This window comes from Erythranthe guttata, chromosome 9 (genome assembly GCF_056151865.1).
Source record: "Erythranthe guttata isolate IM_541 chromosome 9, IM_541, whole genome shotgun sequence".
Lineage (NCBI taxonomy): Eukaryota > Viridiplantae > Streptophyta > Magnoliopsida > Lamiales > Phrymaceae > Erythranthe > Erythranthe guttata.
Window position 1 is genome coordinate 14097024 of NC_142541.1, and position 25643 is coordinate 14122666.

The following is a 25643-nucleotide window of genomic DNA, read 5'->3' on the forward strand; positions in this document are numbered from 1 at the left end:
GTTTAAAAATTAAAAAAAACAAAAATAATTACAAAACTGACATCAATTATCCTATGATTGCCAATCTTTTATTTCTTTTATATATACTAGCAATTTTTTTATGTGCCATGCACGGGATATTATTTAAATCGTGAAAAAAAAATTAATTTAATAAATAATAAGAAAATATAGTACACTAATATAGTAAAATTTAATAATGTTTCATATTTTATATAACATTAGTTTTTTTTTAAATCTTACATATTACGATTTATAATCCAAATAAATAGACTAAGATTTAACAAATGGAATTTCTAGCTTTATCTCTTCAGATTTGAGATATATTGATGAAAACTAGAAGATTAATAATTGTTGAAAATTATAGTTAAAAAATTAGTAGAGAAAAAAAATTAAAAATAAATAATTAATTACATAAGTACCAAATAAGGTAGGATTCGTCCGGGATTAATTTTAATTTTGATAATTGTTAAAAATTAGGGCAAATGGCAAATAGGCCCATGACAATGGCACTTAATTAAAAGAGGGACATCCAACTTTTTTGTTTTTCAAATAAATCCAGCCCATTCAAACTTATTTGCAAATAAGGAAAATCCATTTATATATCCAAAATTACCATCAATTCATTGAAACTCAATTCAACTCCAATTTCATGATTTACAACCCAATTTAGCCCAATTTCATCAATTAACCAATTTTAACCATAATTTCAATTTTGACCCGCCACCACCGGAGACCGGCGGTCTCCGGCGTTGAACTTTTTTTTTTATTTTTATAATTATGTTTTTTCTTAAAAAAAATATATTAATTAATATTACTGTCTTGGCTGCTAAATTGCTGTCTCCGGCAGTTATTTAACTGTCGGAGACAGTAATTTAACTGTTAATTGACTTTTTTTTTTTCTTCAAAAATATTTTAATTAATATTACTGTATTCGTTGCTAAATTACTGTCTCCAGCAGTTATTTAACTGTCGGAGACAGTAATTTAATTGTTAATTGACTTTTTTATTCTTAAAAAAAATATTTGTAATTAATATTATTGTATTCGTTGCTAAATTACTGTCTCCAGCAATTATTTAACTGTCGGAGACAGTAATTTAACTGTTAATTGACTTTTTTATTCTTAAAAAAATATTTTTAATTAATATTACTGAATTCGTTGCTAAATTACTGTCTCCAGCAGTTATTTAACTGTCGGAGACAGTAATTTATCTGTTAATTGACTTTTTTTTTTTTTCTTAAAAAAAATTATTTTAATTAATATTACTGCATTGGCTGCTAAATTACTGTCTCCAACAGTAATTTAACTGTCTTAGACAATAATATTAACAATATTACTGTTCGGGAAAATAATATTCATAATATTACTGTCTGAGACAGTAATTTAGTAGCAAAGACAGTAATATTAATTAAAATATTTTTTTTCTAAGAAATAAAAAATTAAAAAAAAAAAATCAACGTCGGAGACCGGCGGTCAACGGTGGTTGACCGGCCGGAAAAAAAATTCAGGAAAAAAAAAGTTTTCAAAAAAAAAAAAAAAAAAAAAAGTCAACGCCGGAATCTGACCGGAAAAAAAAAAACATTTCAGAAAAATAATTATTTTCTGAAAAAAAAAAATTGGGGGTTAATGTGATATATTTGTTTAAATCCGGGGTCAATGTGTATTAAGGAAGTTAGAGCATAATGGGTGGAATTGATAAGAATTATATTATGGAGGGTATTTTAGACTAAAGACATGGGGATGAGTTTAATTGATAGGCTGTTTTTTTTGTGGACCAAAATGCATTTAAGTCCGTGATGGGCCTTTTTGCCATTTGTCCTAAAAATTATAATTAGAAATTAGTAGAGAAAAAATATTAAAAATAAATAATTATAGAATACTATTAGAGTTTTTTAGGTTATCCAGTATTTTTTTATATATAAGATAAGTTGAGATTGCTAAAAAGATTATGTGTTATTATAAGTTCGTTTGAATTCGAGTGTATCACTTGTCAAACAGAAATCATAAGGAATATTTGTGAGTTGTTGTTATTTTATTTTGGGGGAAATAAATTTTAAAATAATAATTTAAGAATGGAACTAATGTTTATTTATGATTTTAAAGAAAACAGAATACCTCAAATTATGTTTAAAAGTATTTGAAAATTGTATTTTATAAGAATTCTTTTTTTTTAAATTAAAGTGACGTTTGTTTTTTTCTCTTTTTTTAGAAAAAAAAAAAAAATGTTTGTCTGTTGCACCGGTTTCGCTGACCGGCGGTTTCAGAGAGGGGTTCTAGCTGTGCTGCAAATGGTCATTTAGGCATTTTGTTAGTCAACGATTTGTTTTTTCAAGTCCTCAGTGGTGGTGGTGCTTAGGAGTTAGGGTTGTTGGTGTTAGGGTACGCGGCGGCGATGGCGTGAGCAAGAGCGACGGCGGTGGTGGCCAGCCGGTGGTTGGTGGCAGATAGTCAATGATTTACGCATAATTCTTCGACCTAAAGCTTTTCTCCCAGCAAAACACACACACACACACACACACTATTTTGTAAAGTTATCGAAACCACCGCCAATCGCCACCACCATGAGCAACTCTGTGGTGAGAAACGGTCCATCCAGAATTAGCCGGACTAGATCCACCACGGCGGCGCTTGGGCTGGAAGCGATCACGTTTATCGGCTGGTCCTGGTTTACTGTGGAGAAGCGGTTCAATGAGCTTACCGCCACCGCCACTGATGGGTTACTCCCTCGCTCACATTTCGGTGAATGTATTGGTTGGTAAATGAACACTGTATTAAACAAAAATAGATCTAGTTTACACCATGATTCAAATTACTTAACCAAAAATAGATCTTGTTTTCAGGTATGCGTAATAGGGAGTCTAAGGAGTTCGCCTGCGAGCTTTTCGATGCCCTAGCCCGGTCGAGAAACATCTCCTGCGGTAGCATTACTAAAGAAGAGCTGAGAGAGTTCTGGGAACAAATCTCCGATCCAAGTTTCGATTCTCGGCTTCGTACTTTCTTCGACATGTAAAGGAACAAAAAAAAAACATAACAATTTTGATGGTTTTTGGTTCTGAAACTATAATATCGTGTGACTTTCGCATTTGATTGATTAATTCTTCTCCACAGGATTGATAAGGATGGTGATGGCAGAATTACGGAAGACGAAGTCAGGAAGGTACGAACGAACGAGGCTTTATTTATTTATTTATTTGTTTGTTTCTAATGTGTTAAACGATTTTCTTGATTTTGTGTTCTGTTCATATCAATGTATATGTTCCTTGAACATATTTTTTGAATATTAACTTTTCATCTGCAAGCATAATTAGTGGGCTAATTTTCGTTGCGGATACTATGATTAAAGAATAAAACATTTACTGATTGCATTGCAGATGATTATCTTAAGTGCTTCTGCCAACCAACTGTCCAATATTGTAATACAAGCAGATGAGTATGCGAAATTATTCATGACAGAATTGGACCATAACAAGCTTGGATACTTAACTGTACGTAAATCCCATGATAAATTACATTAAAGTACCCCGAACATATTTCCATGTATATATCATAAATAATGATGTTCTCAATAGATAGAAAACTTGGAGATGCTGATACTGCAAGGCCCAAACCGATCTCTCACAGGCGACAATGAAGGCCGAGGTTTGAGCAGAATGCTGAGCCAGAAGCTGAGGCCGACTCACGTCAACCTCGTACAGAGGAAATACAGAGATTTTCATTACTTTGTACTGGACAATTGGCAGAGAGTTTTGGTAATGGCACTATGGATCGGGATTATGGCTGCTATTTTTACTTACAAGTACATCGAATACAAGAATAGAGCAGTGTTTGAAGTCTTGGGCCATTGTGTATGCATGGCCAAGGGTGCTGCAGAGACTCTGAAGCTGAACATGGCCCTTATTTTGCTGCCCGTTTGTCGGAATACCATCACCTGGCTCAGGAACAAGACCAAACTAGCCATGGCTGTTCCGTTTGATGACAACCTTAATTTCCACAAAGTAAGTCGAACCTTTCCGTTAAGATACTTCTGTCATAAAAAAGAAAAAATCCAGTAGACTTGTGTTGGGCTTATGTTTTGGTTGTGTAATGTTGTGTTTGAACAAGATCTTAACTTTGGGGATTGTTACATTAATGTTGTTGTTGATTTTCTGTGTAGAATACCCTAAATTTGCATTTCTTGTTGATCCCGTTTCCTAAAACTTGAAGGGATCCACTACATTGTTAATGTATAGGCACAAAAACAACACGCACATGGAGATCGTTTATCTTTCCATTCAAACCTAATCCAAGAACTACAGCAAATCTGGCCTAATCAAAACTTTTTGTTTCCGTTACAGCTGATTGCTGTGGCGATTGCATTAGGGGTAGGAATACACGGGATCAGCCATTTAGCATGTGATTTCCCTCGTCTTCTAATCGCGAGCTCGGACGAGTACAGTCCCTTGGGGACTTTCTTTGGGGAGGAACAGCCAACAAGCTATTGGCATTTCGTGAAGGGATGGGAAGTTACGACAGGGATTCTTATGGTGGTTTTAATGGCCATAGCTTTCACTCTTGCATTTCCGTGGTTTAGGAGGAGCAGAGTAAGACTACCGAAACCATTGAACAAACTCACGGGGTTCAATGCGTTTTGGTACTCACACCACCTTTTCATCATTGTGTACGGTCTCCTCATTATTCATGGTATAAAGCTCTATATGACCCATGAATGGTACAAAAAAACGGTTAGATGCTTTCCTTCTTTGTCCTAGTTGCATATATATATTCGTACATGCTGATCTTTACATGCTACTCTTTACATCAATTGTTGCAAAGATAAGATTTCTAGTACCATTTCTACTTCAGACATGGATGTATTTGGCAGTTCCTGTCGCACTATATCTCGGCGAAAGATTGATTAGGGTATTCAGGTCCAGCATTAACTCCGTTAAGATCTTAAAGGTAAATGAAATTTGTTTAATCAGAATTGTTTGAAGTTGTCCCATGTCTAGAAAGTATATATATATATATATATATATATATATATATATATATATATATATATATATATATATATATATATATATATATATATATATATATATATATAATTTTAAACTGATCACGCATAAATGATAAAAGTCTTGTTAGATTGATCATTAGTATTTTTTTGGTTGTTTCTGTGCATGAAGGTTGCAGTTTACCCAGGAAATGTGCTAGCACTGCACATGTCAAAGCCCCAAGGATTCAAATACAAAAGTGGACAGTACATTTTTGTCAACTGTGCAGCTGTTTCTCCATTCGAATGGTACGTCTTGCCTTTAAAATAATACTCCACTTCGTGACACGCCATGCCATTATTGTCCTTGAAGCTGGATATTTTTACATAAAATAGCATCAATGCATAATCGCGTTTTTTAAAAGTTACATCAATGGTTTTACGGTGGTACAATCATCGCAGGCATCCATTTTACATGACTTCAGCACCAATGGATGATCATCTGAGCATCCACATGAGGACTCTTGGTGATTGGACCAGACAACTTAAACTTGTTTTCTCAGAGGTAAAACTATATCTACCTCCTTCATTAATATTTTATTCATTGTTCGTGTTTAGTATTTATATTGTTGTAGTGGACTTCGAATCCATCATATGAAGTCATTTGAAATCTGAATCATTTACTAAAACGCAATTCCTTCCATCTAATTGCCAACATAAGTGAACAATATAAACCACTGTTTATGTAACTAGTTCAGTTCCAAAATAAGTTGTGCATTGTCGTCTCATTTGGATTACTGATAATTGTTTGCACCGTGTTATTTTTTGCTCTTAGGCTTGTCAGCCGCCGCGTTCTTTTCGGTCTGATTATTTGCAAGGAAAGAATTATCCCAAGTGAGAATCCATTACCCACTTCCACAGAGATTAAAATGCTTCAAGTATAATCATGCATTGCATTGAGTTGTTGACATACATTATAAAATTATATTTCATATTGTATACTGTTATTAATAATGCTATGAATACATTATGAAATTTATTGTTTCGAAATGATGAAAAATATCATTTTTATTTAGAAGGGATATAAATAACATAATTAATGACGATTCTGAATTTGTTTGTGTGATTATCAAACAGCTTCCCAAGAGTGTTGATTGATGGGCCATACGCAGCACCATCGCAGGACTACAGGAACTACGGTGTGGTCCTGCTGTTGGGGTTGGGCATTGGCTCAACGCCCATGATCAGCATCATCAAAGACATTGTGAACAACATAATGTCGATGGAGGAAGAAGAAGAAGCAAACTCCTTGGAGGAAGGAACCGCTGCTCCTCTGAAGTCGAGGTCGGATAGTGGGGCCCACAGCTTCAAGACTAGGAAGGCGTACTTCTATTGGGTGATAAGAGAACAGGGTTCTTTTGATTGGTTTAAGGGTGTACTGGATGAAGTTGCTGAGCTGGACACAAGAGGGATCGTAGAAATGCACAACTACTGTACGAGCGTGTACGAGGAAGGGGATGCTCGTTCGGTTATCATCACTATGCTTCAATCGCTCAACCATGCCAAGAACGGTCTCGACGTTGTCTCTGGAACACGGATTACGTCCCACTTTGGCAAGCCTAATTTTCGTAACGCCTTCAAAGGCATAGCACTTAATCATCCTAATACAAGAGTTGGTATGTCTTGAAACACACACACACACACACAAACACACCCACACACAAACACACATATATATAATGTTGAGGCTTAATCTTGTTGACATCTGCAGGAGTGTTTTACTGTGGCGCACCAGCACTGGAGCCAGAACTGAGGCAGCTAGCATCTGATTTCTCTCACAAAACCACCACCAAATTTGAGTTCCATAAAGAGAATATGTGAAAGTATAATTCCATATTTAACCACCACCAGGGAGCAAAGAAATTTCTTGTAATTCTATATTTATTTATTTATTTCCTTTTTCGTGTTTCCTCCTTGTGGGAAAGTATAGCTAGTTAGAACTTATAAATGATTTTCTAGGGATAATGGTGGAGTAATGGGAGGTGGAAGAATACCCCCTCAACGGGAGGTGAAGTTCGCCGAGTGTAATTGAACCATATACGTGTGTATATCCACTGTACCTTCTACACATATTCATTGCCGGAACGGGAGGAAAAAAATCAACGCCGGTCAATGCGGTCGGTGGTAGTCGGCGGCAGTCAACGGTACAAAAAAATGGTCAATTGATGAATATGTGGTTAAATTAGGATTTGAAATTATGAATTGTGTTTAAAGGATTAGTGTAATTTCTATCATAAATATTAGGACTTTTTTCGGGCCACCGTACCACCGCCACTCCATCGATATAAATATGCACTCTTGGCGTTCAAGAAAGCTATGAAACTCGACCCGTTTTCTAGGCTTGCGAATTGGGCCGACCCAACTCCCATATGCAACTTCACCCGCGTAAAATCTGGTCCAATGCACCACCATGCAGTGGCCAGAGATCAACCTCAATGACTCATCTCTAGTCGGATCTCTTCCACCCCTCGGAACTCACTTTCTCTCTGGAACCTTCTAGAACTCAAACTCGGGGACAACTATTTACAAGGCCCGATTCTGGGCTCATTCTTGAACGGAGCGACCCCACTCGATTTCTCCGGCAACCGTGAAAAATCCCGTCAGTGATTGGAAGCCGTCTCGAGCTGTGGAACCTCAATTTGTACAGCAACGAGCTCGTCTAGTTCTCTCTTGGCAACGCAACGGGGTTGCTCAGCTTGGACATATTCGTCCTCACTTGGAATATATATCGGTACGTCTTCTACATTTAGTGATCGTTGAGTGCATTTTTTTTTTGCTTCAAAGTGTAAAAACCTGTCTTCAAATTCATATGAAGTAGATAAGTTTTGAAGTGCAGTCTAAGTTTAAGTGTAAAGAGATAATTATTAAACATCTTGCTCTCGCATGCATGGGGAAATATAATGTACCCAAATTTTTATTACCAAAGTTGTGCACACAAACAATTATAAGCATTTAAACAACACACACACAAACACACACACTCAAATGTCAAATGTCATAGAGTAGCTCCTTAAAAATCTCCACATGTTGTTTCTGCAACGACATCGCCACCAATAATCCGCCTTCCTCGTTCGCCGGAGGAGGCGGCATCAAGAAACACCGCCCTTCGTAAGCAAGTCCGCCGGGCCCCATATACACAGGCTTACCCCACCCGAAATCCGCATCGTAAACCGGCAGCCTCACCCAACTGATTACCCCGAGATCCGGACAGGTAAACGTCTGGGGCCCGCGAGCAACTGCCTTAACATCGCCCTGCAGCTCCAAGTAATCGAGCGCCGACCTCATGTACTCGTCGTCCATCCTGGCCAGCGCAGCCCTAATTTTTCCGGCGGCGTACGTCACGGGCTCCGACAGTATGTCGCCGGAAACCGCCACCGGCGCGGCGGTGAATATCACATTGCCGAAGTAACCCGGCGGCAGCGCGGGCCGGAGCCTGGACCGCCCGTCTGTGGAGATGTACAGTTTGGTCTCCTGGGCCCGCGGCAGCCCGCGGGCCCTAGTGACGCACCGCCAGATGTGGGCCACCACCATCTGGAACGAGGTGTAAGAAGATACCGCATTGTTGATTTCATCGTCCGACGATTTGAACTTGGATTTAAGGTTGTTCAGCTGGTCGGGGGTTAGCTTGAACAGAGAAACGGTGGTGGTGGTTTCGTCGGCAGGGGGTTTCGGTGGGTAGTGGTATTCGATGTGCTCGAACTGAGGCCGCGGCGGATCACGGGCGCAGAGGATACTTCGGTCGATGAACGGCGGCACTGTGGCGGCGGCGAGTCCACGGGCCATATCGGACCAGGTGTTGATGAAATGAAGGCCCGAAAAACCATCTGCCACGTGGTGCTGCATTCCAACACCCAAGGTCACGCCACCGCATTTGAAATGCGTTACCTTGCAGCAGTTGCGAATCCAGGATATTTTGTCAACGGTATTCGAAATTTAACACAATAAAAAATATGAATAAATAAGAAATAAAATTAGTTATAAAATGTTTGGTTTAATTTTATTAATGTGGATGTAAATACTTTGATAATTTATTTGTCTGAAAGACCAATTTAATTTTCGGTAATAGTTATTGTCATATCATTATCTATCTATACACCGAAATTCGGTATAAAAAAAAAATATTTGGCAAGGGATTTATTTGTATAGATTGCGTAATACCGAAACTTTAGTAATGATACCGAAACTTTAGTAAAAGTTATATAGAACAACTCTACTAACTCCACCCCACAGGCTGTATGATTGATCAATTATTCGTCACAACAAATTTAATTATTTATAATATGTAATATCAAGTGGATTATTATATTCAACTCTTGCTTCCATCCACAATTGATGACCTAGCTAATTGCTATATTTTTATTAATGCTAATTTTTAACTAATTACACAACTTAAGGATTCGATAAAGACATTAGAATATATATATATATATATATATTTGAATCTCCATAAATTAATATTTGATAAATTAATAACCTCACTTAATTAATAGTTATTCTCGGTTCCGACTCATTGAAAACTTATTAAATTATTAGTTCGTCCATATATAAATATAATATTTCGCTAAATTATAGAATTTTGCTGGTCCCGACTGTATTAATTTATAAAGGTTTATTTAGATATATATACCTGCAACAGTAGAAGCGGGTACGTTGAGAATCCCTGGGTATAATCAACGACCGGGATTAGGCGGCGGCGGAGCTCCAAGCTGGGAGCAAAATCCCCGAAATCATCAACCACGCCGTCGGATTCCGCCTCCACAAACAGCACTCCCTCGGCGTTGCAGTCGATCTCGAACCGCCCGTTCGCATCCTTCTTCAGCCTCCCCGCGATCGGGTAGAACAGCACCGTGGCGCGGCCGAGCGCCTCCTTCAGCACCGCCGCGTCGAAGAAGCTGCCGTCCGCCGCCGCGGGGCGGCGGTAGAAGTACACGGAGGTGATGTGGAAGTTGTTCATCACCAGGTCGACGTTGGAGTTCCAGAGGCTGACGCGCGGCGTCTCCGCCGCCGGACGCACCATCGTCGACTCCTTCACTACGATTTTCATGGCGTCGAATTCCGATCCCGTTGATTATGTAATCTTAGCTTCTGAAAACTTTATTAATTCGAAGAGAAAATAAGCAGGTGGGAAATGGTATAATATATATATGTTACTTTTATAGAAGTTCAACCTACTCCTCTAAAACTTATGTGATGATCTAGTCCATATTAATTAGCGTTAAATATACTTTGCGCCCCTAAAGTATAGCATATATAACATTTTATCCCCGCAATATCAATTATTTTGTATTTTAAAATTTAAATAATTTTCTATTATATTGAACAAGTAAAATATAAGTAATATAGGGATATTATAAACAAAATATTAAATCTTAGTAATTATTGAATTAAAATTTATTATAATCAATGTACAACGAAAATTGAACTTTAATGAGTTTAAAAAATAATTTAAATTAAAAATAATCAATTTAAATAAATTTACTGATATAATAGTAAAAAAAATGCTATTGTGAAAGATTAATTATTTTTTAATATTATAATAAAAACTTTAATTTTTACTCGTAATTAATAATAAATAACACAATTACTTTTGAAATTTAATATAATTATTTGCATAAATTAATTAAGAGAATACTGAAATTATTTCTTATAGCATTATAGCAATTGGGTCAGCATTCAGAACACACACACACTCAAAAAAAAAAAAAAAAAAAAAACAAATTGAATACTTAATTATAATAATCCACGCCCTAGGCATGGACAAATATTTTTTTTATCAGATACATAATTAAAGGGTGCAAATTTAGACTGAATGGTCGGTTTTAATAGGAAAATCGGATGCCATAGAATGATTGACACGTGGAGAGTTTAAATAAAAAATATAATTAAGATTCTAATAATTGGAAGAAAAAAAAGGGAAAAAGAAAACCCCCCTCTAACCCTAATTATAATCAGCATTATTTATTAAGAGGTAACTTAAGAGTGCCACATATAAAAAAATGAGTGGAATCTGATTTATATTAAATATCGGCTGATCCGCTCAAAATTTAATCTCATAATTAAATAATTAATTTTATCAAGGTCAGGAGTTGTTAAGATTAGTTGATTAATCAAATAGCTAAGGGTGGATTTGGTATTAGGGCGGTTCTACCATAACCCTTATATCGTTTCTAGTATCGAGTTTTCGATATTACGTAATTCAATAGAATATCCTGCCAAATATTTACCATTACGCTACCAAAATAATACGGTACGATAGATACGATACGTAAGGTATGAGCCTTATCGGTTAAGTATTGAAATTTGGTTAGAAATTCGATAGAGCTCAGTTGGGCAATCAATTGGTGGAGCATTTTGGTAGAGAAAGATCAATCCCAGCTAATTAATCGCGCGTAGTTAACGGCTTAACGTTATTATTAATTTGGGGAAATTGGCTAGACACCCCTTATTCTGGATTTATACAGGTGGAAATTATAACTGTTAGATGAATATAGGTTTAGGTCATTTGATAAAAAGAATAATATAAATAAAATAAAATAATTAGTAATAACGTTAAGCCATTTAGTTGTTTTCATTTTGCAATTTCATGTTACATATTTTTTCTCGTTTTCAAATTTTTCTTCAGTTTGATGTTTGTATTTGGAGAAGTCATAGGTAATCATTTTTTTTGCAACTCAATAATGCAAATTCTGGATTTTTTTTCCAGTTTGCTATTTTATGGGTGAATCATTGGTATTTTGTTGTTTGCAATTCAATAATACAAATTCTAATATTCAGTTTGCTATTTGCAGTTCACGGAATCATAGACGTCATTTGCTATTTGCAGTTCACAGAGTCATAGGCGTCAGTTTGCTATTTGCAGTTCACGACAGACAATGGCGCGGAGGTGGTGTTGATTTTAGAGTATGAGTTTGTACAATAAATAGTATATTTTTTTTTTTACTAATTTATTTAATTTTTTTGTTAATATTTGCAAAAGAGATGTTTGGGAATTTATTTTGATAGAGAGTTTTTTAGGGGATTTGATTTGATTTGGCTAAGGGTATTTTTGACACAATAAATTTTATTAATTTATTAAAATATGGAAATTTTGACTTGGAATTATATACATAAATTAAAATATAGAGGGACATATAGCAAATTACCCCTATTAATTTTAATTAATTTATCGATATATGAAGGTAATTCATTGTGGGTAAATGTCACATAGGTCCTTAACAACCATACTTAAAAAAAAAAAAGTCATGGATTGCTACTTATTTATATATAAGTATCTTGTTGACAAACTTACCTATAATCCTTTAAACACACTTAATTACCAATTTGAAACTCTAATATTATCCCGAATTTCACAAAATAACCATTTTTTTCTTAGATGACCGCCGTTGACTTATTTTTTTTAACCAGTTAATAAGGTAATGTTATTGTTCGACCTGTAAACACATCAATTAATTTTTTTTGTCTTAAGTTGACCGGTCAATATAGTAATATTAGATTCTTAGTGTTTGACCCGTCAACATAGTAAAACTATTATTATTATTAATAAAACAAACCGAACTTCTACAAGATAATAACATGCTAACCCAAGCCCATATGCAGGCCCAACAAGGGGTATCCCTATTTGGGTCGGATCCCAGGACCCGGATTAAGACCAACCAAACCGGGTATAACCCATTTTACATTGATTGCCAGCTCACCACTTTCCCGCGCTTTCTAGAACCCTCTCGTCTCTCTCTCTCTCTCTTCTTTCTCTCTCCTCTTGCAGTAGCAGAGAAATCCAGTCCTCACTGGTTGTTTCCCGATCCATCTTCCACAATCTCCCACCTCTGTATTTTCTCTCGATCTCCCTCGAATCCCCTCTCCAAATCGTATATATAATCAAATGGCACATCTCATTCTTCTCCATCAAAATTCAGGAACAATTTAACTGCAAATTTCCATCACACACACACACACACACACACACAAAAACACCTACTGAAATCGGCGATTATTTTCGACAATGGCGAAGAACGAAGGAAAGGCAATCGGAATCGACCTCGGCACGACGTACAGCTGCGTCGGCGTTTGGCAGAACGACCGCGTGGAGATCGTCCCCAACGACCAGGGCAACAGGACCACCCCGTCCTACGTGGCGTTCACCGACACCGAGCGGCTAATCGGCGACGCCGCCAAAAATCAGGTGGCGATGAACCCTCGGAACACCGTTTTCGACGCCAAGCGCCTCATCGGCCGCCGATTCTCTGATCCCTCCGTCCAGGGCGACATGAAATTCTGGCCGTTCAAGGTGATCCCCGGCCCCGGCGACAAGCCGATGATCCAGGTTCAGTATAAGGGAGAAGAGAAGCAGTTCTCCGCCGAGGAAATTTCGTCTATGGTGTTGACGAAAATGAGGGAAATCGCCGAGGCGTTTCTAGGGCAAACTGTCAAAAACGCCGTCGTAACGGTCCCCGCCTATTTCAACGATTCGCAGCGGCAGGCGACCAAGGACGCCGGAGCTATCGCCGGACTAAACGTTATGAGGATTATCAACGAGCCTACCGCCGCCGCCATAGCTTACGGTTTGGACAAAAAGGCTTCGAGGAGCGGCGAGAAAAACGTGTTGATTTTCGATCTCGGCGGCGGGACTTTCGATGTCTCCTTGCTCACGATCGAGGAAGGTATCTTCGAGGTGAAAGCCACCGCCGGAGACACCCATCTGGGCGGCGAAGACTTCGACAACCGCCTGGTGAACCACTTTGCGGCGGAGTTCAAGCGGAAGCACAAGAAAGACATCGGCAGTAACCCCAGGGCTCTCCGGCGGCTGCGAACCGCATGCGAGAGGGCAAAGAGAACCCTCTCCTCCACGACTCAGACCACAATCGAGATCGATTCTCTCTACGAAGGGGTCGATTTCTTCGCCACGATCACAAGAGCCCGATTCGAGGAGCTAAACATGGATATGTTCAGAAAATGTATGGAGCCAGTGGAGAAATGCTTGAGAGATGCCAAGATTGACAAAAGTCAAGTTCATGATATCGTTCTTGTCGGAGGATCAACAAGAATCCCCAAAGTGCAGCAATTGTTACAGGATTTCTTCAACGGGAAGGAGCTCTGCAAGAGTATAAACCCCGACGAGGCGGTGGCTTACGGTGCCGCCGTTCAGGCCGCCATTCTCACCGGAGAAGGGGATCAAAAAGTTCAAGAGTTGCTGCTTCTTGATGTGGCCCCTCTTAGCCTCGGTATCGAAACCGCCGGTGGAGTGATGACAGTTTTGATACCGAGAAACACCACAATTCCGACGAAGAAAGAACAAGTTTTCTCGACTTACGCAGACAATCAGCCAGGTGTCGTGATCCAAGTGTACGAAGGGGAGAGGCCTATGACTAAGGACAACAATCTTCTCGGCAAATTCGAGCTCAAGGGCATTCCGCCTGCTCCGAGAGGGGTCCCACAGATCAACGTGTGCTTCGACATGGATGCAAATGGGATTCTAAATGTTTCGGCGGAGGATAAAACTGCAGGTGTGAAGAACAAGATCACGATCACAAACGATAAGGGGAGGTTGAGCAAAGACGAAATCGAGAGAATGGTGCAGGAGGCGGAGAAGTATAAGGCGGAGGATGAAGGGGTGAAGAAGAAGGTGGAAGCAAAGAATGCTTTGGAGAATTACGCTTATAACATGAGGAACACCGTTAAGGACGACAAGATCGGATCGAAATTGGGTGGAGAGAAGGCGAAGATCGAGAAGGCGATTGACGAGACGATTGATTGGCTGGAGAGGAACCAATTGGCTGAGGTGGAGGAGTTTGAGGATAAGTTGAAGGATTTGGAGAATTTGTGTAACCCGATTATTTCGAAGATGTATCAGGGTGGCGCCGGAGATGTGCCGATGGGCGGCGGTTTTGACATGAATGGTGGTGCTGGTGGTGGCTATGGTAAGGCTGGTTCCGGGAATGGTGCTGGTCCTAAGATTGAAGAAGTTGATTAAATCCTCTGCTTCTTACTCTGTTTTCTTTTAGTGTTTGTGGGCTAGAATTTGAGATCAATGTGAAAAAATTGATATTGTTGCTATATAGTAATGTACTATGTTTGAAATTACTTGTTTGGGATAAGTAAATTCTTGTACTTTGAAGATTATGTTGATGTAATGAAATAAAATTAGAATTGTTTCTTTCAAAGTAGATTGCATTTTGAAGTTTTTATTTGTCTTTGGTATTGTGAATCAAAGGGCAAATTACGGCGGCGATTTTGGCAAATTACGACCAACTCCCTGAAGTACGGTTACATTATGAAAAACTTCCGTATATTTGGACAAATTTACCTACTAAATGATAGGTTTTTTTGTAAAAAAAAAAATCATAGTCGAGGAGGGTGGTTGTAATTATCCAAACATGAAGAGTTTTTTTCGTAATTTGATCTTACGGGTGGCCAATGAAGGGTTTTTTCGTAATTCGATCTTACGGGTGGTCGAAATTTGCTTATCAAAGAAACATATGAGAAGTGCTCTTTAGAAAATGTATTAGGTTAGAAGGCTGCAAATGGATTAGTGGTTACAATGTGCCCATTGAATTGAACCTACACTTGCTACACAAAATGTATTAATTACTAAAATTTCTAGAGATTAGTAACTAATGATGCTTTTAGGGCATGGATTTGTGTCATCATTAATTTTTCTTTAGAAGTCTAGAAAGTAAAGGCTAAAAACATAACTAAAGTGAAACATGTGAAAGAAAAGGAAGTGGTAAAGTAATTCATAAAAATATCAATTTACATACCTTTTTTTTTTTGTGTTAATGAGTGGGATTAATTAGTTGAACTAACCTATTGGGATATATTAATTATTTAAAAAAATCTATATCAATTTGGATATGATGATTAGTGAAGATTTGTAGATAGTGGAGTGTACTAAAACTATACTATTTACAAATAATATTATACTATAATATATCAATGTAGATGTAGATGGCAATGGTAATTATTGGTAATGTAAAGTCTAAAGTTATGACATATTGGATGATGTAGCACTGACATTTTAATTTCTTAATGTACAGGTCATTTTATAATTTCTGAAAAGTTAGAAATATATGCAAATAACAAAATTTCAAACATTTTTATTGCTTTCGTAATTATTTACATGATTTAATAATCAATTGCAAATTGATACTGGATGAAAATATATAAATACAAATTTATATGTGTTTGTACAACATATCTATATGTATATACTTTTATTTTTAATATTTATATGTTTCTCCAAAGTTCATGTATTCCCATTTTGGGACATGTTGTTTCCTCGAGTATGTTTTCCATTTTCTCGTACCTCAGTTTATGTGTCCGTGCTACATAGTATAGTATCAAAATTTGTTCTGAGATGACAAATAAATATGATAACATATAGTATATTTTAAGGAATTGTGTCAACAAATATGATTTATAATTTTGGAATAATAGATAGTGGGCTTAAAAGAAAACCATATAGATAAATATAATGTAGTGGCTCATGAAGTTCACGTGGGCAACAATATTGTAAAGTTTTCTCGGACTAGCCACAAAATTGTAGCAAAAGTTTGCTAAAGTTTCCACATTTGTTGTTTTTCTATTTCTATTTCTATTTTTATTTTGGAAAAAAAATATATTTTTGGACAACATTTTGAAAGAAGAAAGAGTAGCATTTCTTTCTCGAGACAATGTAGTCTGTTCGTAAGCACCTCGCACCTATGACCTGTTTGGTCATGGTTCGAGACACCAGTAGAGAAATCGAAATACCGATAACTAAAAAAAACATAGTCGAATGACATCAAACGATCACAAACCATTGTCGAGTCGAGCCTCCTCACAAGTCAAAATCCAATTATACCCAAGAAAAATGCCTCATTGCATTTTCCACTTGAGCAGCATGACATGTTACATCAATACAACTTCAACCATAATCCATGAAAAAAAAAATAGTGATCACAACCGAAACCACAAACACCAATAATAAATAAACCTATTAAATCTTGAGTTGAGTATCTACTCATCATGCCTACAAGTTGGGATCAACAAGAATCTTCCCAAAAAAAATAAAAATCTTTTCCCACCTTCACTCATATATGATATAACAACTTATTATTTTCCATAAAATAAAAATAAAAACTATTCATCACAAAATATGTAAATAAAAAAAAAAAAAAATCCTAAAGCATGTTCTTCAACATAGCCACAATACTCATCTCCATCCTACTCCACCATTCGGTTCCGTTATTCGGGCTTTCGGGCCTCCACCCCCACCCGCGCCACTCCATCGAAACCGATAAAGCCGCCCTCTTGGCGTTCAAGAAAGCTATAAAACTCGACCCGTTTTCGAGGCTCGCGAATTGGGCCGACTCGAATCCGGTTTGCAACTTCACGCATGTGAAATGCGGCTTAATGCATCATCGAGTAGTGGAGATCAACCTCAACGACTCGTCTCTCGTCGGGTCTCTCTCCCCTCTTATCTCCAATCTCACGCAGCTCCGCTACCTCCACCTCGTGAACAACCACTTCTCCGGGGAGATACCGACGGAGCTCTCCTCTCTCCGGAACCTTCAAAAACTCAAACTCGGCGGCAACGACTTCCAAGGCCAGATTCCGGGCTCGTTGTCCTCCCTCTCCCGCCTCAAATTGATTTTCTTGAACGACAACAACTTGAACGGAGCAGTCCCGCCGGAATTCTTCTCCAACTGCACTCTTCTCAAAAACGTCGATTTCTCCGGCAACCGACTCGCCGGAAAAATCCCACCGGAGATCGGAAACTGCCTCGAGCTATGGAACCTCAATTTGTACAGCAACGAGCTCACCGGAGAAATCCCGTTATCCCTCGGCAATGCCACGGGGTTGCTCAGCTTGGATGTGGAGAACAACAGCATCACCGGCGAACTCCCTTCGGATTTATTCTCTAAATTTCAAGAACTGCTCTTTCTTCACTTATCAGACAATCACATGACCAGCCACGAAAATAATACGAATCTCGGCCCGTTTTTCGCCTCGCTGGCGAATTGCAGCGAGCTAATGGAGCTGGAATTGGCTGGTTTGGGACTCGGTGGGAGTTTACCTAGTTCCATCGGCGGGCTGAGTGTTTATATGGAGAAGCTGCAACTACAAGAAAATCGCATACACGGATCAATTCCTTCCGAAATCGGGAATTTATCCTACTTAACACTTCTCAATCTAACATCCAATCTTCTCAGTGGAACTATAACAGCCGGGATAGGCAATTTATCTCGCTTGGAACAGCTTTCGTTATCGGACAACTTCTTCACCAAAATCGAAGCTCCGTTAGGACAGCTACCTTATCTTGGTTCGATCGATCTCTCCCACAACAATTTATCCGGTGAAATTCCCAAGGAACTAGGATATCTTTCGAGCCTAAACTTTTTGTTCCTCAACAACAATCTTTTCGAAGGGAATATACCTTCCACTTTAGGGAGATGCACTGCCCTACAAAAGCTAGACCTGTCCTACAACAGATTGACGGGGCGGGTCCCACCAGAGATAACGGGCCTTCACGAAATGAGGATGTTTCTCAATCTTTCGAACAACCGACTCGAAGGGCCTCTGCCAATCGAGATAAGTAAGCTTGCGAGTGTCGAAGAAATCGATCTTTCTTCGAACTATTTCAACGGAAGCATCTCAAGTCTGATTTCGAGCTGCTACGCTTTGAAGCTGATGAACTTCTCGAACAACTCGATCGTGGGGAATCTTCCGGAATCTTTAGGGGATCTTAAAAGCATTGCAGCTATTGATGTTTCGAGAAATAAGTTATCGGGGAATATTCCGACGAGCTTGAACAAGACCGGTACACTGACTTTCTTGAATCTTTCGTATAACGATTTCGCCGGAAAGATTCCCATCGGAGGGGTGTTTGATTCCCTCACTAAATCATCTTTCTTAGACAACCCTCATCTATGTGGCTCCAATATTCGAGGTATCCCTAATTGCAACCACAGGCGCCACTATTTCCGGTCTCGTTTCTTCGTGATCGTTTTCTGCACTGTCATATTCCTTTCAGGCATTTTTTCAGTCATCTGCTGCGCAATCGGTTATCGACGGCTGAGATTTATCGTCGCGTCCAGACAATCCGCTAACGAGAAGAATCAACCACCGCAAATCATCACGCAGAAGTTTCCGAGAATAACTTACAAAGAGCTTCTAGAAGCCACCGGAGGATTCGACGACGGCAGGCTCGTCGGCTCCGGCGGCTACGGCAGAGTATACAGAGGAGTCCTTCGAGACGGGACGCAAATCGCCGTGAAGGTGCTGCAATTCCAGACGGGAAACTCGACAAAGAGTTTCAACAGAGAGTGCCAGGTGTTGAAGAGGATCCGCCACCGGAATCTGATCAGAATCATCACCGCCTGCAGCTTGCCGGGGTTTAAGGCGCTGGTTCTGCCGTACATGTCGAACGGAAACCTAGACGCCCGTTTGTATCCGCACTCCGTCGACGACAACCTCCGGACGGGATCGTCGGACTTGAACCTCGTACAGAGGGTCAACATCTGCAGCGACGTTGCGGAAGGGATGGCTTATCTGCACCACCATTCGCCGGTGAAAGTCATACACTGCGACTTGAAACCTAGCAACGTTCTTTTAAACGATGACATGACGGCGTTAGTCTCTGATTTTGGGATTTCTAGGCTGATCATGACGGTTGAATCTAACGGCGGCGTGATCGAAAATACGGGCAACTCCACCGCTAATATGCTCTGCGGATCCATTGGATATATTGCACCAGGTATATATATATATATATATATATTTTTTTTTTTTTTTTTTTTCTTTTTTCTCAACACATTAAAATCTTGTTTATGACTTTTCAAAGAAAAAAAAAATATCTAGCACTGGAAATTGGAATAGAATTTTCGAATTCCGTCAATTTGGATCTGAAAATTTCAATATTGGGACAACATTTTTCATTATGAATTCCGAAAGTTATGATTTTCGATTTTTTTTTTTAAAGGGAATTGGAATACATATTAATTAGACTCCGACTTCTGATCCGAATTTATTTCTGAAAACATTTTTCATTATGAATTCCAAAAGTTGTGATTTTCGATTTTTTCCGATTTTTTAAAGGGAATTGGAATACATATTAATTAGACTCCGACTTCTGATCCGATTTTATTTCTGAAAATTTCCAATTATATTCTGATAATTTCACTTATAATATCAATATTAGTTTACATTTTATGTTAAAGTCCGCACGTCACCGAAAAATTGGAATTTCTGAATTCCGCCGATTCTGGTCCGAAAATTTCCGATTTTGAAACAATTTCCTAAAATTCCAATTTCCGAATTTTTTGATATTTTGGAATGTAATTATAATTGGTTTTATACTTCCGATAAAAATTAATTTTTTTCCCGAAAGAGCTCATTCTGATCCGAACGGTCCGATTTCCACCCCTAATTTGAACCGTTTACATTTATATTGTATACAAATTAATTTATAAGTACATCCCTGAGATAAGGTCAAATTACGAAATACAACGTCTTATTATCGAAATCACATTTATCCCCTCAAATTAGAACCGGTCAATTTTTATAACAGAACAGTAAAATATCTTAACTGCCCATGAATTTAACTGATCTCTCTCTCTCTCCCTCTCTCTCTCTCTCTCTCTCTAAAGAGTATGGTTCTGGATCGAGTTCATCGACAAAGGGCGATGTATACAGCTTCGGAATCCTGGTACTGGAAATGGTGACAAGAAAGAGGCCAACAGACGATATGTTTGTGAACGGTCTAAACCTGCACAAGTACGTCAAGAATCACTACCACATGCAAACGGAGGGTACTTTGGACAATTCACTCATTCGATCGTTGAGGGATCAAACCCCCGAGGTGAGGAAAATGTGGGAAGTTGCCATCGGAGAGCTCGTCGAATTGGGAATATTCTGCACGCAAGATTCCCCGTCTATGCGGCCCACCATGCTCGACTGCGCAGACGATTTGGATCGGCTCAAGAAGTACCTTAGCGGAGATGCCACGGCCACATTTTCGTCCTCCCTCGGAATATCCTCTTCTACATTTAGTGATTGTTGAGTACAATTTTTTTTTTTTTTTGTGCTTCAAAATGTAGAAATCAGTCTTTCAATTCATATCAACTAGATCAGTTGAATTGCAGTCCATGTTTTCTCTCTATACAGTAGAACATTGATAAATTAATAACCTCGCTTAAATAATAATTTTTTACAGTCCCGACTCGGTAAAAACGTACTAAATTATTAGCTCGAAGCTCGATAATTTAATATTTCGTTAAATTAATATATAGAATGATGTTAGTTCTGACTGTATTAATTTATAGAGGTTTAACTGTATATAAACTAAGTGTAGCCTCACAAAGTAGTTTGTTAGATTCCTAACGGAGTGACCAAACTAACCGGACAATGTTGTTTCCTATTCAGTAAACTATGTAACCGGACCCGTTTCGACGTCTCGTTTGATTGGTCAGAACGCATAACACCTTCAATATTTTCCACCACATCAAATTATGTTTCTCCTATTTCATCCAACTCTTCTTCGTACCAAGACGAAAACGAATCCTCATCCGAATATACCTTACAACTAAACTCAAATTCCACAGATTCTTCAACCGCATCATCATTTTCAAAAACTTCGACAAACGGATGATGCAAGAGCATTTCAGAAGTATGTATGAAAACGGACCACCTCACAAAACTTCCCTTTAGAAAATCGTTCGCCTCCTTCGATATCTCGTTTGGGACTTTAGGCAATTGACCCCTTGCCCCCTATTTTCCCAATTATTTCTTCCGATTTTTCCCCTTCCCACGGAAACTTTCCCGTTAGCATATATAAAGCACAATACAACCAAGTGCCCGAATATCGGAATTCGGAAAGTGCCTCTTGCACTTTATCTATCATAGCCTCGGGCGATAAATACATAGGGGTACCCCTCCAATAGGGTTCCAATGTTTTCCTCTTCTTCGAACTTCTTTCCGTCTTCGCCAAACCAAAATCCCCAATATTTGCCCTAATTTCGGCACCCGAATATGGCTTAAGCAAAACCGAACCCGAAACCCTAAAAGCCCGAAAACCCGAAACTCGAAACATAGATATAAAATATCAGAAAACAATGCTAATTAAAATTTTATTGCCAAAGTTTGGAAGATCACAAAACCAACAAAAACAATAAGCACACTCAAATGTCATAGAGCAGCTCCTCAAACATCTCCATATGTTCCTTCTGCAACGAGATCACCACCAACAAGCCGCCGCCGCCGTCTTTGTTCGCCGAACGAGGAGGAGGCAACAAGTAACACAGCCCTTCATAGGCAACCATGCCTGGCCCCACATACACGGGCCCACCCCACCCGAAATCCGCCACGTAAGCAGGCATCCTCACCCAGCTGGTTATCCCCATATTTGGACACCTAAACGTGTGGGGCCCACGAACAAGCGCCTTCACGTCGTCCTGCAGCTCCAAGTAATCGAGCGCCGACCTCATGTACTCGTCGTCCATCCTTGCCAGCGCGTCTCGAATTTTACCCGCGGCGTACCCGACCGGCTGCGCCCGGATGTCGCCCGAGGCCGCCACCGGCGCGGCGGTGAAGACCACGTTGCCGAAGTAGCCCGGCGGCGGCGGCGGGAGGAGCCTTGACCGCCCGTCGGTCGCGATGTAGACTTTGGTCTCCTGCTCCGGCGCCAGGCGCCGGGCCGTGGTGGCACACCGCCAGATGTGTGTGGCCACCATTTCGTACGAGGTGTAGGAGCTGTTCCCGTCCGGTGATTTGAACTTGGACTTGAGGCTGTTTAGCTGGTTGTTGGATAGCTTGAGTACCGAAACAGCCGTGGTGGTGCTCCGGTCTTCGTCGGAAGAAGCGGGTGTCGGAGGGTAGTGGTATTCGATGTGCTCGAATTCAGACCGAGGCGGATTGCGGGCTCGGAGAATATTCCGGTCGATGGACGGAGGCAATGCAGGGGCGCCATGGCCACGGGCCATGTCGGACCACGTGTTCATGAAATGGATGCCGGAAAGTCCGTCGACTACGTGGTGTTGGATTCCGACACCTAAGGACACTCCACCACATTTAAAATGCGTCACCTGCATGCACATTTAAGTTAGTTTACGTATATTGTACGAGAGTGTAGATTTACCAAGTCGATTACCTGTATTAATTAATACAGCTACAGATTTGTTCTTTAATTATTTAAAGATAAATATATGTATGTTTAATTTAATTTGATTACCATGCATCATGCATGTTACAAGTGCTAGTTTTATTTACTTTTGAATGCTTACCTAATTGTTAAGATAAATTATATCAATTTGAATGTTAAGTTATAAAACAAAACAAAACAATACGGATTCGATTAGGCTAATTTGATTAAAGACATACATTTAACAAGAAAATAAATCATATTAGGCCTAATTAATTAACAGCAAGCTTCATCAAATTATAATATAAAACGGACCGAATATATATATATATATATATATATATATATATATATATGTAGAGTTTTCTTAAAAAAATTCAAATATTTTGGAATTTAGTAGTCCCATGCATGTATAGTATATAGGGGGGTGTAAATTAAATAATTAAAATAACTCACGATTTTTTTTAATTAGCTCGAAATCGAGCCTAAATTTTGTAGGGTTCAATCTCAGTAGCAAAACTGACGATCACGAGTCGGCTCATGAGCTTTATATATTTTTTTTATTTTTTTTTAGTAGTGTAAAACAAAGAACACACCTGCAACACCAAAAGTGGGTAGGCAGAAATATCCAGGCTATAATCCACCGCCGGTACAAGGCAGCGGAGCTCGGAGGTGGGAGAAAAATACTCCCCGAAATCATCAAGCCTGCCGTCGGATTCCGCCTCCACGAAAAGCGCTCCCTCCGCGTTGCAGTCAATCTCGAACCGCCCATTCACATCCTTCTTCAGCCTTCCGGCGACCGGGTAGAAAGGCACCATGACGCGGGCGAGCGCCGCCGTCAGCACCGCCGCGTCGAAGAAGTCCGCTGCCGCAGTGGGGCGGCGGTAGAAGTAGATAATAGGGACGTGGAAGTTGGGCATCACCAGGTCCAGGTTGGAGTTCCAGAGGCTGACGCGCGGCGTCTCCGCCGCCGGCCGCACCAGCGTTGACTTCTTCACGTACAATTTCATGCTTTTCTCGCTGCTGCTGTAATTACTAATTAGTCTTAATTATTTCGAGGAGTAAAACAATCAGAGGGGATTGGAGTTTATATACACGTGTTGACTTTCGATAAAAAAAAATATTTTCTCATATTTTTTTTCATTTTTTTTATACAGAAAAAAAAAAAAAAAAAAAAAAAAAAAAAAAAAAAAAACTACTAATTAAATTGCTAATTTAATTTGTTAGAATAATACATCAAATTTAGACACTAATATATTTTAGAAATAAATATATCTTGATTTTATGATATTTTAAATTAATATCTATGTTTATTCATTTTATATTACTTTTTAATTTGTGAATATGAATAAAAAATATTCGAGGACGTTTTTACCCCAAAAAAATATTTTATGACAGTACCCCCCCCCCCCCCCCACCCAAATATTAATTTATAATTAAATAATGGAGGGGATAGTCAATATAATATCTAATAAAGGTTTTTAATTTAAACACCACCAATTAACTTAATTAAAATATTTAAAAAGAGCTAAGTAAGTTGCTATAGCCTGTATACTATGTATATGTAATTAATCCTACATAATTAGCCTGCCTAACCCTGATTAGAGCATAAGGGTGGGGTGGAAAGATGGCCTGCGGCTGCAATCAATAAACTAGGGGTGGAGAATATGACCCTAGCCCTTCATTGCATGTGGTTAGGGGTGAAAATTATACACAAATTATCAATTTCGTCGGTTTCGATTCGAAAAATTATTACATTAAAATGAAATTTTAAATTACAATTTTTGATATATATTTTTTTTAGTGGTGATGGTTCTTTGCACGGGTGAATTAGATTTTCTTTGAATAATTGACATAACTAGAATTTTAGGAACCAACTTTTTAAGGAGCTGAAAGGTAGTAAAAACAAGCTCGCATGCGTGGGTAGCTCAACTGATTATGAGATAATAAATTGGTACAAGATTTCAATCAATGGTTTAGTACCGCAGTTGCAGTGTGGGAATTTCAATTTCACTGGGATGTTGGTTCATTGTGTACTCCAGATCTGCTACTCTAACGAATCGTTAGGTCGTTATGATTTACATTCATCTATCAAAATCTGTCGTGCTAGGGAATAGGGGCCATGGGAACGAGAGATTACTCGTTTTTTTGTTACATGGTACAAGAATGTATACTCTCACTTAAATAGATGCGAAGATGAGTTAACTATTAATAATAAAATTTTAATACATAATGGATAGTGATTTTTATTTTAGTAATAATAAAAATAAGTAACTAAAATATTATAAATTTAATATTTAGGGGTCACAAGATTAAAAGAAAATATGAAAATAGATAATGAACGTTGATTTTAGATTTATATTAGAACTGAGGTTCTAAATATTACATATATTATAAATTTAACAGAATTAAATACTAATATATAAAGTGTATACAAAAATATTTCGGGACCCTATTTTTTTATCAAAATTACAGTTTCCCAATTTCCTCTGCGTTA

General features: G+C 38.6%; 5 protein-coding genes across 11 annotated transcripts; 3 read left to right on the forward strand and 2 right to left on the reverse strand.

Moving 5' to 3' along the window:
- Positions 1 to 1988: 1988 nt before the first annotated feature.
- On the forward strand, positions 1989 to 7959 carry LOC105975697 (respiratory burst oxidase homolog protein C). 7 transcript variants are annotated; one of them, XR_016033477.1, is made up of 14 exons: positions 2139 to 2750; positions 2840 to 3005; positions 3108 to 3156; positions 3371 to 3484; positions 3569 to 3994; positions 4334 to 4720; positions 4842 to 4937; positions 5168 to 5283; positions 5437 to 5539; positions 5810 to 5868; positions 6112 to 6650; positions 6746 to 6903; positions 6994 to 7178; positions 7279 to 7959. XR_016033477.1 is itself a non-coding variant. In XM_013000909.2 (13 exons), the coding sequence occupies exons 1-12, from the start codon at positions 2561 to 2563 to the stop codon at positions 6853 to 6855; spliced, it is 2355 nt and encodes a 784-aa protein (XP_012856363.1). In that variant the 5' UTR covers positions 1989 to 2560; the 3' UTR covers positions 6856 to 6903; positions 6994 to 7959. The 7 variants fall into 7 exon arrangements, 4 of the variants coding, with proteins under 4 accessions (XP_012856363.1, XP_012856362.1, XP_088679129.1 ...); XR_016033479.1 differs by having other exon boundaries at positions 2182 to 2754; XR_016033478.1 differs by having other exon boundaries at positions 2253 to 2750; positions 2827 to 3005.
- LOC105975699 (shikimate O-hydroxycinnamoyltransferase) lies at positions 7896 to 10257 on the reverse strand. Its single transcript, XM_013000912.2, has 2 exons — positions 9662 to 10257; positions 7896 to 8919 (listed from the first exon to the last, which is right to left on the reverse strand). Exons 1-2 carry the CDS (start codon positions 10076 to 10078, stop codon positions 8023 to 8025), a joined length of 1314 nt encoding a protein of 437 aa, XP_012856366.1. The 5' UTR covers positions 10079 to 10257; the 3' UTR covers positions 7896 to 8022.
- A 2460-nt stretch (positions 10258 to 12717) lies between these two features.
- LOC105975698 (heat shock cognate 70 kDa protein) lies at positions 12718 to 15194 on the forward strand. Its single transcript, XM_013000911.2, has one exon. It carries the CDS (start codon positions 13034 to 13036, stop codon positions 14999 to 15001), a length of 1968 nt encoding a protein of 655 aa, XP_012856365.2. The 5' UTR covers positions 12718 to 13033; the 3' UTR covers positions 15002 to 15194.
- A 1692-nt stretch (positions 15195 to 16886) lies between these two features.
- LOC105975538 (putative leucine-rich repeat receptor-like serine/threonine-protein kinase At2g24130) lies at positions 16887 to 21166 on the forward strand. The gene is made up of 2 exons (XM_013000734.2): positions 16887 to 19765; positions 20658 to 21166. The coding sequence occupies exons 1-2, from the start codon at positions 17197 to 17199 to the stop codon at positions 21068 to 21070; spliced, it is 2982 nt and encodes a 993-aa protein (XP_012856188.2). The 5' UTR covers positions 16887 to 17196; the 3' UTR covers positions 21071 to 21166.
- Positions 21167 to 22106: 940 nt separating this feature from the next.
- Positions 22107 to 24209, reverse strand: LOC105975542 (shikimate O-hydroxycinnamoyltransferase). The gene is made up of 2 exons (XM_013000738.2): positions 23743 to 24209; positions 22107 to 23090 (listed from the first exon to the last, which is right to left on the reverse strand). Exons 1-2 carry the CDS (start codon positions 24154 to 24156, stop codon positions 22188 to 22190), a joined length of 1317 nt encoding a protein of 438 aa, XP_012856192.2. The 5' UTR covers positions 24157 to 24209; the 3' UTR covers positions 22107 to 22187.
- Between the last annotated feature and the right edge of the window lie 1434 nt (positions 24210 to 25643).